Here is a 13,631-nt window from a genome sequence, read left to right as displayed (position 1 = left end):
TTGGGCAAAAGCAATAGCCACTACAAACTACTTACTTAATCGGCTTTCGATTAAACCGATTCAGGGTATGACACCTTATAAAGCATTCACTGGACATAAGCCACACATTGGGCATCTCCGCATATTTGGTTACATAGCATATGTCCACATACATGATGATCATCACAGGAAATTGGATGCGAAGTCATGCAAATGCATCATGGTTGGCTATAGTGAAGAAAGAAAAGCATACAAGTTGTACAATCCCATCAACCAAAAGGTCATTATCTCCAGAGATATAATCTTTAATGAGGAATCAGAATGGAAAAACTCAAATACACAGGAGATAGAAGCATCGACTTCACATTCATCTATGAAAAAGGTTGATGAAGAAGAGCAAGAATTGCCAAAAACACCCCAAGCAGAGCCACAGTAGCTCAGACAGTCTACTAGGAAAAGTGGACCTCCAACCAGATTGACATATGCTCAAAAAGGCAAAGCAATTTAGGTTGAAACCACGAACTATGCTCTTATGACTACCATCATGGCTACAGAAGAGCCAGTGTACTTTGAAGATGCAGTAGACAAGCCAGAATGGCAAACTGCTATGAATGAAGAAATTGATGCTTTGTATAAGAACAATACTTGGGATGGAAAGAAGGCCATAGCAAACAAATGGATATACAAAGTGAAGTACAATCGAGATGGAAGTATTCAAAGATACAAAGCTAGACTAGTTGCAAAAGGATTTGCACAGCAATATGGTCAAGATTATGATGAGACTTATGCTCCAGTAGCAAAGATGTATTCCATACGGTTCTTGATATCACTAGCGACACTCACCAGATGGAATGTGTACCAGCTCGATGTCAAGAATGCATTTCTCAATGGTTACCTAGACGAGGAAGTCTACATGCAACAACCAGCAGGTTTTCAGTTGGATTGCTATCAAATGCATGGTTTGATCGTTCAATTGCTATCAATTATCAATTCACTTACAGAATAACTATTAAAACAATTATAGGGATGCTCATTTCTATAGCAAAATATAGTCATCATGCTTTCTCAAATAATGGGAACTTTTAGAATGCTTCTTTGAGGAGGAATGCATCCTTAAGATGTGGAATGCATGAACATATTATGGGATGACATGCCATCGATTCTCTAAGTTTAATTGCAGCTAGTTGCCATGTCACACGTGGTGTGACGGGGAGCATAAAGTGGAAGTCTTGGTATGGAGTAAAATCAAATCTAACATTTTCATTGAAGCAATTTTCAATTCTGAAATTGTTGAGCAGCTAGTACCATGGATTCGCTCACACACGTCACAAAGGGATTCCATATTGAACACTATTCTAGAAGATTTTAAAATTTGATGACTTGCATCCCTTTGCTACTGTATTGCACTCGTGAATTGCACAATAGTTGAGAATTCAACCTTGAGATATTGCTAAATATTGTATGTATCGCACTCGTGAATTGCACAATAGTTGAGAATTCAACCTTGAGATATTGCTAAATATTGTATGTTTGAAAGAGTATACAAATTTGTTATGATAGCTCTTTGAATATATATTTCTCATAAAAACGTGTTCAACTCATGTGATAGTCACATTTGTTCTAGGTGACTACATTCAATCACTAGTCCCTTATAAGTGAATATTGTATGTTTGAAAGACACCTTTTTCTATACAAATTTTTAATGGTAGCTCTTTGTATATATATTCTCATAAAAACGTGTTCAACTCATGTGATGATCACATTTTTTCTAGGTGACTACATTCATTAGTGGAAGTCTCGGGGCATCTGTGTACATGTCCTCAATTGGAGTTGTGGGCAATTCACGTTACGTATTTGGTCCCTAGGTCCCAACTTTTCCCTTCCCCGGTTCATGGGTATTTTGCCTTCTCTGGATGACAACGGAAGTTCATGGCGGAACCCTCAGGCTGCTTCATCTACGTAAAGCGAGCTCGTTTTGCAGTGGAGCTGATGGAATCTGGATTGCTCTGCTGGCATCAACGAGGGCGCAGACGGCGAGTCAACTGGTAATGGGCAGGCAGCTGCCCAGATGCTGGCTCTCCCAGCAGTAGCTGCCTCAGTCCAGAGTGCAGGCCACTGGACTACTGGAGGCTGTACCCGCGCGTTAAGCCGTCGGTTTGCGCAGCCCTACAATCCTCGTAAAAGCCAATGGCCTTTCCGTTTATCGATGCGACCACTGAATTACGAAGTTACGATCTGTCAAACCTTTACGGGATATCTTGAGGCTTTACATCCAGCCGGATACGTGGCAAAGTGGAGCGTACCTCAGAGTCCAGTGACAAGATCGTTTGCTCAGTGGAAATGAATCCAGCTAATGCCACAATTCAAAATCTAATGTCCGCCTAATGAATTGTTTGTGAAACCGTCTTAACGAAACGAAATCGTGGAATGCAGAATTTGGAAACCAAGGTGACAGGGGGAACATCCAAGAAACTGTGGATCTGCTCCGTCCCGTAACACGTGAAGGAAACGACGTGTAATTGATTGGGATTCGGTAGTGAAAGGAACTGATGAAGCCATTTGGCCTCCATAGCTGGCTTCCACTGCCTACCAATCCATCTTACTGACACGTCAAGTCCCAACTCAGAATGAGCTGGGCGAGGGCGTCCATTGCACTGCCAACAGATATGAATCATCACGCGGATTCTTTACTGTGTACAGATGTCGTTTCCCAAAAATGCGCATAAAAGCTGGCAGAAGTTTGAAGAAATTCTACAAAGCTTGATATTTTTTGTGCTGGGATATGTAACTTTTAGAATCTAGTTGATTGCTCATTGAAGGTTATGCCACTCAATTAGAAAAATCGCGTTGCAATTTTAGTTTCGAAAGAGGCGGTCACTGGTCCTTGTCTAGACTAAAGCTTGCGATTTTGATTGTTTTCCAGTGGCCAATTGTCTCTATTAGTGCTCCACAGACATGCGCTGCGGGTCCCTTGATTATGCCTCGGGCAAGCCGTCGTCCTCGAGACAGCCATGAAAGACACAATTCTTTGAAGTTCTACCGTGTTCAAATTGCCTGCTCGTTGCTCACATCTGCTCTATAAATATGGCTTCCCCCCCTTTACGAATGTCGTTACAAAATCGCTACCGAAGTTCCTCTCCTTGCCTGTCACCTAGAGTTCATTCTTTTAAGTTCAATATGGCTTCCCTCAAGCTGTACGGAGTAATTGTCATCGTGCTACTCTTGTGCTCTCAGCGGGTAAGTATAGAGCAGAACCTGGTCCACTGCTTCTGCAAAACGTGTTATGCGCTTTCTCGTTGCAGTGTTTCTAATGCACGAACTTTTTTCGAGTAGCTGTAAGAATTGCTTCAGTACTCATCTGCGTTTAGCTTTGTACAGGTTTCAATCTCTGCCAATGCAGAGGATGATATGGAATCGATGAAAGGCCTTCATTTGTTCGAAGGAAGGCAACTGCTAGGAATAGGTGACCACATTCTGCTAAGAACACAGTCGACACTTTCAGCCTTTTTTATAGAATCTCTTTAATAGAGAATATATGAAAGTATATTTTCATTAGGCTGCATATCCCTTGTCATTGGCACATTAGTGTGTAGCGGAGATGTGCACACGGCTTAATTTGAAGATTTTCGTCTGTCTTTCTATAAGGAAACCATCCATAGCAAGTTTCGGATGCCAACTATTCTGTTTTGTGGCAAGCCGAGTGTTTTTGGGAAATGCTGGTCCGTGCAACAGGGGAGTCTCTAATATCATCTAATTCATGCGCAGATTGTGGGTCCGTGCAACATGAGAGTCTCTCTAATATCATCTAATTCATGCGCAGATTGTGGGAACGCCTGCGATTACAGGTGCAGCAAATCAAGCAGGGCGAAGATTTGCCTTCGCGATTGCAATGCGTGCTGCAATATCTGCAACTGCGTGCCTCCTGGGACAGCCGGGAACCGGGAGCAGTGTCCATGCTACGCTAACCTCAAGAACTCCAAAAACACTGGCAAATGCCCTTGAAGGACATAGTATAAGTTTAACAGTCATGACATGCATCAACCAATGCAATCTCCTAAATAACACTCACGTAATGTCACAATCGTGATATGTATCTTTCTTAACACTCATGTAATGCCTGTCGTGATATGTATCTTTCTTTCTTTCTTAATAAAAAAAGATGCATTGCAGAAGTGCACCTTTGAAGGATTGATGCAAACAACACTGTGGCTTCTTTTCCAGCAGTATTGTCATAAGCTGGTTATCACGTGCAGGAATAAAATTATACATTGTTGCAAGAACAATATATTCAAACAATATTGTCATAAGCTGATTATCACGTGCAGGAATAAAATTATGTATTGTTACAATTATTTATTGTTGCAAGAACAATATATTGTCACAAATTTTAGTCATTGGTATACACCTTAAGGGAGAATAAGATTATACATTGTTGCAAGAACAATATATTCAAGCAATATTGTCATAAGCTGATTATCACGTGCAGGAAAAAAATTGTTTATTGTTACAAGAACAATATTTGTCACAAGTTTTAGTCATTGGTATACACCTTAAGGGAGCATCAAACTTCTTTTAGACTTAAAATGAACTTTTTTCTCAATCAAATAATGATTACATGGGTACACATTGAATATAGACTTTACCATGAGTCTAGTAAAAGATAGGCAAGACCTATTGGTAAAGTGATAACAATGACGTGATAATTCTCTCTATTTGAAATGATTGGTTGCCATATCAGATTGATTTAGATGCGTGTTATTGTGGTATCTCTCTCTATTTAAAATGATGGATTTGAAATGATCGGTTGCCATATTAGATTGATTTAGATGCATGTTATTGTGGTAACTCTCTCTATTTAAAATGATGGATTGTTGTAAGTGTTCAAAATGAAAAAGTGATAATTCTCTCTATTTGACTTGATGGGTTGCCATATTAGATTGATTTACATGCACGTTTGTTATTGTGGTAATTATCTCTATTTAAAATGAAATGATGAGTTGTTGTGTAAGTGTTCAAAATGAAAAGTGATAATTCTCTCTATTTGAATTGATGAATTCTCTCTATTTGAAAAGATGGGTTGCCATATTAGCTAAATTTAGATGAATGTTTGTAAGTGAAACAATGAAGTGATAATTCTCTCTTTGAAATGATGGGTTGCCATATCAGATTGATTTAACAAATGTTCAAATGATGGGTTGCCATATTAGATTGATTTAACAAATGTTCAAAATGGGTTGCCATATTTGTAAGTGTTCAAAATGAAATTGTTACATTTAACAAGTAATAATAATTTTAAAGAAGTAAATTGGACTCTTTTATGATGAGCCTTCTCCTTTAGTGCTAGCCTTTATGGTTGAGTGTGCTTGTATGTATATGCTAACTAAGATTGCTATAAATTTTGGGAGAGTAGGAGAAATGCCTTTATGGTTGAGTTTGCTTGTATTTAAATGATAACTAAGATTGTAACTAAGATTGCTATGGATTTTGGGAGAGTAGGAAAATGAAAATGAGGAGATAAGGGGGAAGTGAATTTGCTTGAAATTGTAATTGTTGTTGACTATTGTTGAGAATCCATTGGATTTGATTTTTCCTTGGTTGCTTTTGTTGGTTGAGCTTTTCGGTTGGGCTTTTTTTTGAGAGCTATAAAGCATTAAGAAGTTAATCCATTTGAGACCTTCTATAGATGGAATGGTTGTATTTTAGAAATGGTTATTTAAGATTGCTAAATATTTTGGGGGAGAGGAGGGAAAATGAGAAGTTGATGGTTTGCATAAGTTTGTAATTTTGTTGACTATTGTTTAGAATTTAAGATTGCTAAATATTTTGGGGGAGAGGAGGGAAAATGAGAAGTTGATGGTTTGCATAAGTTTGTAATTTTGTTGACTATTGTTTAGAATGCATTGCATTTTATTTTTCTTTCATGGCTTTGCTCAGTTGAGATTTTCTTTAGAGTTATAAAGTGATAAGGTTCAGAAGTTCAAAGTGGCCTTAAGAGACACATTGTTGACATTCTTCTTTGGAGCGAATAGAGAAAAGTCAACATTCTTCTTTGGAGGGGATAGAGAGAAAAGTATGTTGAGAGTAAAACTAGTGACACATTGGTGACATTCTTCTTTGGAGTGGATAGAGAAAAGTCGACATTCTTCTTTGAAGCGGATAGAGAGAAAAGTATGTCTTCTTTGAAGTGGATAGAGAGAAAAAGAGGATAGAGAGAAAAAGAGAAAAGTATGTTGAGAATAAAACTTTCATGTAGTATTTATTTAGCATTGTAGATATTAGGCCAGTTGAAAGCATAAATTATGGGCAAATTACAAGGTAAAGTTGCAGGATGCATTTAAGTAATTTGCTCTTTTTTTCATTCATTTATATATGTGTTTGAGTACAATACTCAAACATAACCGGGTAAAGTCACATTGACCTTTAACCCCCACAAGAAAATCATATCCTCTCAGTCCCATATGCACTAATGCTAGCTCGACACGACATTGGGCCTAGCACTTATCTTTCCCAAGACGCTCAAGTTCGAGCATGAGCATGAAATGGTCCCACGTCATAGCATCTTCCTTTGTTATGTGGCCTCTTGATGCTCCGTCTGGTAAATGACATCTTCTATATCTATCTGGCACAACTTTGTTTTTAACTTCCTCTCGAGCTCGCAGCCCATGATAAAGGACTAAACTAGCCAGTGTCAATGTTTTCAAAGGGGGTTAACTTATAGTTATATGCTTACAATGACTCAAATTGGGCTAAGGACTTTCATAGAGTGTAGTCAACCTGTGGGAATTGTTTCCTTTTGGGGTATTCATGCATTTCATAGGAAACAATCGCGATAGTTGTTACCTTGTCATGAAGCTAAATCGATAGGTGGTGATGCCTTAGGAGTATTTGTTGTTGCAAATGTTCTCAAAGGTTCTCTTTTGATTGAGATCAGGGTGTGTAAAGTTAGCATCCATGTGTGTAAAGTTATAGTCAAGGATTTGGCTAATAGAATCAAGCATATTTTGAGTAGGGTGATGCATGCTAAGATTATGGTTTTGTATATGGAATAAACTTATTTGAGTAGGGTGATGCATGCTAAGATTATGGTTTTGTATATGGAATAAACATAAGTTATCGTTCTAAATATATTATTGGCTATTGATCATGCAATGAATCACATTGACTTTTGTCTTTTTGTCCTTGTAAAGATCATAGTAGCTATTATAGCTTACAAGGCATCTAAGAAGATATCACAAGTGTACGTCTCATCAGAATAAATTTTTGATATGCATGTGAGTTTAATGTGAGTTTAATGAGGAGTATGGGCCTATTTTTTATTTGAGTTTAATTACAAGGTAAAGTTGGATGCATTTTTAAGTAATTTGCACGATAGGTGGTGATGCCTTAAGGAGTATTTGTTGTTGCAAATGTTCTCAAAGATTTTCTTTTGGTTGAAATCAGGGTGTAAAGTTAGCATCCATGTGTGTAAAGTTATAGTCAAGGATTTGGCTAATAGAATCAAGCATATTTTGAGTAGGGTGATGCATGCTAAGATTATGGTTTTGTATATGGAATAAACATAAGTTATTGTTCTAAATATATTATTGGCTATTGATCATGCAATGAATCACATAATGAATCACATTGACTTTTGTCTTTTTGTCCTTGTGAAGATCATAGTAGCTATTATAGCTTACAAGGCATCTAAGAAGATATCACAAGTGTAGGTCTCATCAGAATAAAAGAATTTTTTTTGATATGCATGTGAGTTTAATGAGGAGTATGGGTCTATTTTTGATTTGTGCTATATAGCACTTAAACTAATTTCTCAGGTATTCTACATGAGCTATATATCTCATACTATTTGCTATGTATAATATCTTTGATATATAGCATGTAATCTATTCTTTTGAGCATTCTTAATGAGTTATATTATATATAGCTCATTATGTGTTATACATTATTTTTATTATATATAATTGCTTTATTTCATCTTTCAAGCATATATTGAATGAGCTAAATAGCTCATACTATGTGCTATGTACTTTATCGTTGGTATATACACTCACTCTTCTCTCATTCTACCATGTACTCTATCTCTGGTATATATACTCACTCTATTCTCTTAGCCTATTGAATAAGCTCCATAGGTCATGCTATGTGTTATGTATATTATCCCTACTCTATAGCACTTAATCTATTCTTCCAAGCATATTGTATGAGCTATATAGCTCATACTATGTACTATGTACATTATCCTTGCTATATAATAAGCAATCTATTCTTCCAAGCATATTGAATCAGCTATATATCTCATGCTATGTATTATGTATATTATCCCATGCTATATAGCACACAATCTATTCTTCCAAACATAATGTAGCTATATAGCTCATCCTGTGTGTTATGTACATTATCTATGCTATATAGCACTCAATCTATTCTTCCAAGCATACTCTATGAGCTATATAGCTCATACTATGTACTATGTACATTATCTCTGCTATATAATAAGCAGTATCTCTGCTATATAATAAGTAGTCTATTCTTCTAAGCATACTGAATCAACTATATAGCTCATGCTATGTGCTATGTACATTATACCATGCTATATAGCATGCAATCTATTCTTCCAAACATATGTAGCTATATAGCTCATCTTGTGTGCTATGTACATTATCTAGGCTATATAGTACTTAATCTATTCTCTCAGCATATTGAATAAGCTACATAGGTCATGCTATGTGTTACGTACATTATCCTTGCTCTATAGCATTCAATCTCTTCTTGCAAGCATATAGTATAAACTATATAGCTCATACTGTGTACCATGTATATTATCACTGCTATGTAGCAAGTAGTCTATTCTTCCAAGCATATTGAATGAGCTATATAGCTCATGCTATGTGCTATGTACATTATCCCATGCTATATAGCACACAATCTATTCTTACGAACAGAATGTAGCTATATAACTCATATTGTGTGCTATGTACATCTATGCTAAATAGCACTCAATCTATTCTTTCAAGCCTACTGAATGAGCTATATAGCGCATGTGTTGTACATTATCTCTATACTATAGTACTTTATCTAATATTTCAAGCATGCTGAATGAGCTATATAGCTCGTGCTATGTGCTATGTACATTAGCCCATGCTATATAGCACTCAATCTATTCTTCCAAACATAATGTAAGAGCCATATAGCTCATACTGTGTGCTATGTACATTATCTATGTTATATAGCACTCATTCTATTCTTTCAAGCCTACTAAATGAGCTATATAGCTTGTGTGATGTACATTATCTCTGCTATATAGTACTTAATCTAATATTTCAAGCATTCTAAATGAGCTATATATCATAACACATATCATGTGCTTTTTGTATGCTACACAGCTCATTGCACAAGGTTGGTTAAAATACATATGTTTGGAGGTTTTGGAAAGTTTTGATATTTTGTATATATTGGTTTTAGTTTTAGGAATAGAGAGGATGATTGAGGAGGCACAAGCCCATAGGGATTTTTGCTTACAATTGAAGTCTAGGGCTGAGTCCAGGCCCCCCATTGTTATTCGTCCACATCCACCAGTTGTTGACGCTGTGGGTGGTTTGCTTTTGAAGGCTGGTGATTATAGCTACTACTTAGCATGTGGCTTCCCTTTTGGTACTCAGTCATTTAAGGTGTTTGGATTACAATGCGGTCACACATATCACTCTATATCTGCTTTGCTCATGTAGCAATAGAGATTGGTACGTGTGTACATAGTGCATGTAGAAAGTCCATTTCTGAGAGATCCAAATTAATTCTTGGCATTCCAACTTCTTGTAGATCTTGTATGTTTTAAATTATATGTGGTGTTTTTATCGTAGCAAGTTGGTTGTTAAATTATTCTGATCTAGTGCTATTGACCACACCATTGAGACTATATATCCTCTTCTTCCTCCTCTCTGTCTACTGCTTTGACCTCCTCTTGCAATACCTTGCCTCCTCCTCACGACAACTCTTATTCTTCCCCTCCCCCTCCCTTTGACCCGTCCCTTGAAAAGATGACGATCGCTCTTCAAGATTATTGGGAGGTGGGAGGGACAACACAGAGATGGCATAAGGAAGGGCAGATAATAAGAGGTAGAAAGGAAGCTTCAAGAGGGAGCCAGAACCAAACCTTTTGGATTAGATGTTAATTCAAATAATTTAAAATTAGGTTAATTCACCAACTTCTTAAAACTTAGGTTAATCGGCCATCACACTCCCCACGATTAATTGTTAATATCATGTCATGGGCACCTATTAGTTGAGTAAGGCCATATTGTGAGTGAAGTGTAAAATGAAGCAAGATATGCAAACTAGATCTTTGGGAAGTTTGAAAATGGAAAAGTATTGAAAAAAGATATCATACTTACGTAGATGCCTTTTCCTAAAGACTGGAAGTGGGAAGTTAGAGAGCTAAAGATTGAAAATATTGGAAGTGGCAGGTTGGATAATGGAAAAAGTATAAAATGCATTTTGTGCTTGTATGTAGAAACTATTTCCTAAAGATTAGAAGGGTACAAACTCTGATAAGAACTACATTTCTTCCTTAAGATTGAAAATGGAAAAAGCTGAAAGGTTGAAAATAGAAAAGGTATAAATTGCATATTATGCTTGCATGTAGACACCAAAATTTTAAAGATTGTTTCTTCCTTAAGATTGAAAATGGAAAAAGCAAAAAAATTGAAAATGGAAAAAAGTATAAAATTCATATTATGCTTGCATGTAGACACCAATTATCCAAAGATTGGAAGTTTGAAAATGGAAAAAGTATAAAATGCATATTATGCTTGCATGTAGACAACAAGTATCTAAAGATGGGAAGTGGACGAACGATCGATATACACTTCATTTCTTCCTTAAGATAAAAAATGAAAAAAGTCCCAAATATATATTGTACTTTTTATATATTTCTCCTCATATATACTTAGCTTTGAAAAACATTAACTTAAAACTTTTAAAATATAAAAGCTAATGAATATCACAATAAATTTGCTTAATACCCAAAATTTTGAAGCATTAAAAAACACAAGTATTTTAAAAAATAAAAGCATAAATGACTTAAAGCATTACAAACTTTTCTTAATATATGGACTTTTAAAATATTACAATTGACTTTTTATAATTATAAACTTTTCTAGACTTCTCTTTGTGATTACACATGAAACTTTTGTGTGTACTCCATGAACTTTTCTTAATATACAAACTTTTCTTTCTAGAGATGCATGTGTTTGAAATTATGTTGCTTTTTACATCTAACTTCACATGGGGAGTGGAGAATACCTTAAGTTGGTTCTACTTTTGCATATTCATATTATGTAGCATGTAATTTTAAAATGTAATATTTTTTTAAATAATAAGTGTAGATCACAATTCAAAAAAGTCTTGCACAAGATCTAGGGATAAAGTTATTTTTTTAAAGACCTCGTACCACAAAATGGTTAGGCAAATCTTGAAGGCTTATGCTTGAGCCCTTTGAAATCTATGGGAACTTCCATTTCACCACAAGCCTAATCCTTGCTCTAGTTGTTTGAAAACCCCCCCCAAATGGACAATCAACAAATTTGAAGGGCTTGTATGGTTTAGGGGATTATGGTAAACATGGAAGTATTCATCATGCCCTAAGTTAACAATTAAATATTTTTTGCTATGGAAACATTTTGTACATTGCTTGACATGTTCTCAAAGGCATAGATTATTTAGCTTGAAAGAATTTTTATTATTTCAAAGGTTACTTAAACTTGGATATAACAAGTTTATATTGATTAATTGATTGAATAATTGTCTCATACTTATTCAAGCGTGTATGGCCCTTGTACATGATATTGAGCATGTAATGAATGCTCATTATTTTGTTGCCACTTCTTAAATGCTACCATTGCATTCATGGTGTCATACCACACCCTTTTGGGAGTTTGGAGCACCACTAAAGAGTCAACAACCTCCTTGTTTATGAGTTGAAGGAAAATTCCTATAGGCTCAAGTCAACGATTCCATGCTCTTTCAAACTCACTAAAAGGTGATGCATTTGAGGTCATGTTCCTCATTTTCTAAATGATTTAGCTTGCACATTTGGCACAATCTCTAGTGCCTCAAAATTCCATGACAATGACCCACTCTTGACCTACTTCAATCCAAAGGTGGTTAGAATTGAGCTATAGCAATTGAGTTATGCCATTGCCATTTTTCGAGTTGAGAAGTGTGCTTTTAGGTTCCTCATAAACATAATTTTGGATGATCTCCCTTTTTTTGAATGCAATTTTTTCTTCTATCCTTGACCACAAAGTATCAACCACTTGTTGACATATCACGTCTGGTACTCCAATGGGATATTTGAGAATTGGGGGGCCCATATAGAGGAAATGTGACTATCATGTAGACAGAAGGATTTTGGCCTTGAATGGTAGTAGCCTTGTCTTAGCTACAATCATGGCATATGCTTTGAATCCAACCTCGAATAATAGAAATCACATTTGTACCCTCTCAACCATTTCCCATGACTTTTTGGATAGCTCAAGTCCCCAAATTGAACATGCATATAGGATGATGGTTTGCACCATTATCTTATACATGTGCCTCCTCAGATCCCATATAAAATTATACAATTAATATAACATATAAATATAATAATTATTATATAAATTTATTGATAGAAAATAAAAAATAAATAACATTAATTGTACAAAATATATCAACAATATTATATAAATATATATTTGACATAAAATAAATATAATAATTTTGTACAAATGTATATACTATTATTGATATAAATATATAAATATAATATTCATTATAAAATACTATTGATGTAAAATATATTACTAAAATTATAAAAATATATGTAATATTATTTCTATGAAATATTTACATATAGTATTGATTTAATATTTATAAGGTACATAAAGAAAAAGTACACAATTATGTGATTAATATTCTAAATATCAATATAAATAAATAAGATAAACTAATTTCACTTTTTTGATCCTCATAGCGCTTCTTGCACCTCTCAGCCCTTTGCAACTTATATTTTACTAACACTAAAAAGGTGCTATTGGCATCATCCAAACTCAACTCCACATCAGAGGAGGACTGACCTTGATTATCAAAATAAACAAGTGTAGAGAATTGACTTGGACCTGGTCTGATAAGAACATCAAATTTAACTAGAAAAGAAGGAACATCAATCTCTTTTGAGGAGATCGAACCTTAGGCGCTACCCTATTTGGAGAAACAATAGTTTGATGTATCTAGGGCTCTTTGAATGACTCCCCAACTATAGGAACTAGCATCACATTATCTCTATTGGGAGAAATATAAACTAGCTTCATAGGTTTGTCCTACACATCATTTGGAATTAACACTGTGTCTTGTTGTCTCTATTACTGGCTCACTGGCTTGTCTTGAATGAGTTGATCACCACCCCAACTCATCTCGAGAAGTTGTGCATCCACCATCAGATTCATCTTCCACATCCACCATGAAAAATCACTATACTCCTCCAAACTGAGCTTTCGCAAACATAATGCATTCTCGAGAAGATTTCCATCTAGATGAAATTTAAAATCAACAAAGGGAGAACTAGGAGCCTGTTCATATGATCCAAGGCATTTTGCTTGCTCTAGCAGTGGCTCCTTCGG

General features: G+C 35.6%; 1 protein-coding gene across 1 annotated transcript; it reads left to right on the top strand.

The window, feature by feature from the left end:
• The first annotated feature begins 3,087 nt into the window (after positions 1-3,087).
• Positions 3,088-4,117, top strand: LOC147880953 (cypmaclein-like). The gene is made up of 3 exons (XM_087370103.1): positions 3,088-3,216; positions 3,358-3,442; positions 3,800-4,117. The coding sequence occupies exons 1-3, from the start codon at positions 3,157-3,159 to the stop codon at positions 3,979-3,981; spliced, it is 327 nt and encodes a 108-aa protein (XP_087226229.1). The 5' UTR covers positions 3,088-3,156; the 3' UTR covers positions 3,982-4,117.
• The last annotated feature ends 9,514 nt before the right edge of the window (positions 4,118-13,631 follow it).

This window comes from Dipteris shenzhenensis, chromosome 31 (genome assembly GCF_047967505.1).
Source record: "Dipteris shenzhenensis isolate YYH24624 ecotype China chromosome 31, Dip_SZ_1.0, whole genome shotgun sequence".
In the NCBI taxonomy this organism is placed as follows: Eukaryota; Viridiplantae; Streptophyta; class Polypodiopsida; order Gleicheniales; family Dipteridaceae; genus Dipteris; species Dipteris shenzhenensis.
The sequence above is the reverse complement of the archived record's forward strand: the minus strand, read 5'-3'. Positions and strand labels throughout refer to the sequence as shown.

Excerpts from the sequence above, each read along its gene's own strand:
- LOC147880953 (XM_087370103.1), top strand. The coding sequence starts at position 3,157 with ATGGCTTCCCTCAAGCTGTACGGAGTAATTGTCATCGTGCTACTCTTG. Across the intron at positions 3,217-3,357 it reads TACTCTTGTGCTCTCAGCGG|GTTTCAATCTCTGCCAATGC; the intron begins GTAAGTATAGAG and ends AGCTTTGTACAG. Across the intron at positions 3,443-3,799 it reads AAGGCAACTGCTAGGAATAG|ATTGTGGGAACGCCTGCGAT; the intron begins GTGACCACATTC and ends ATTCATGCGCAG.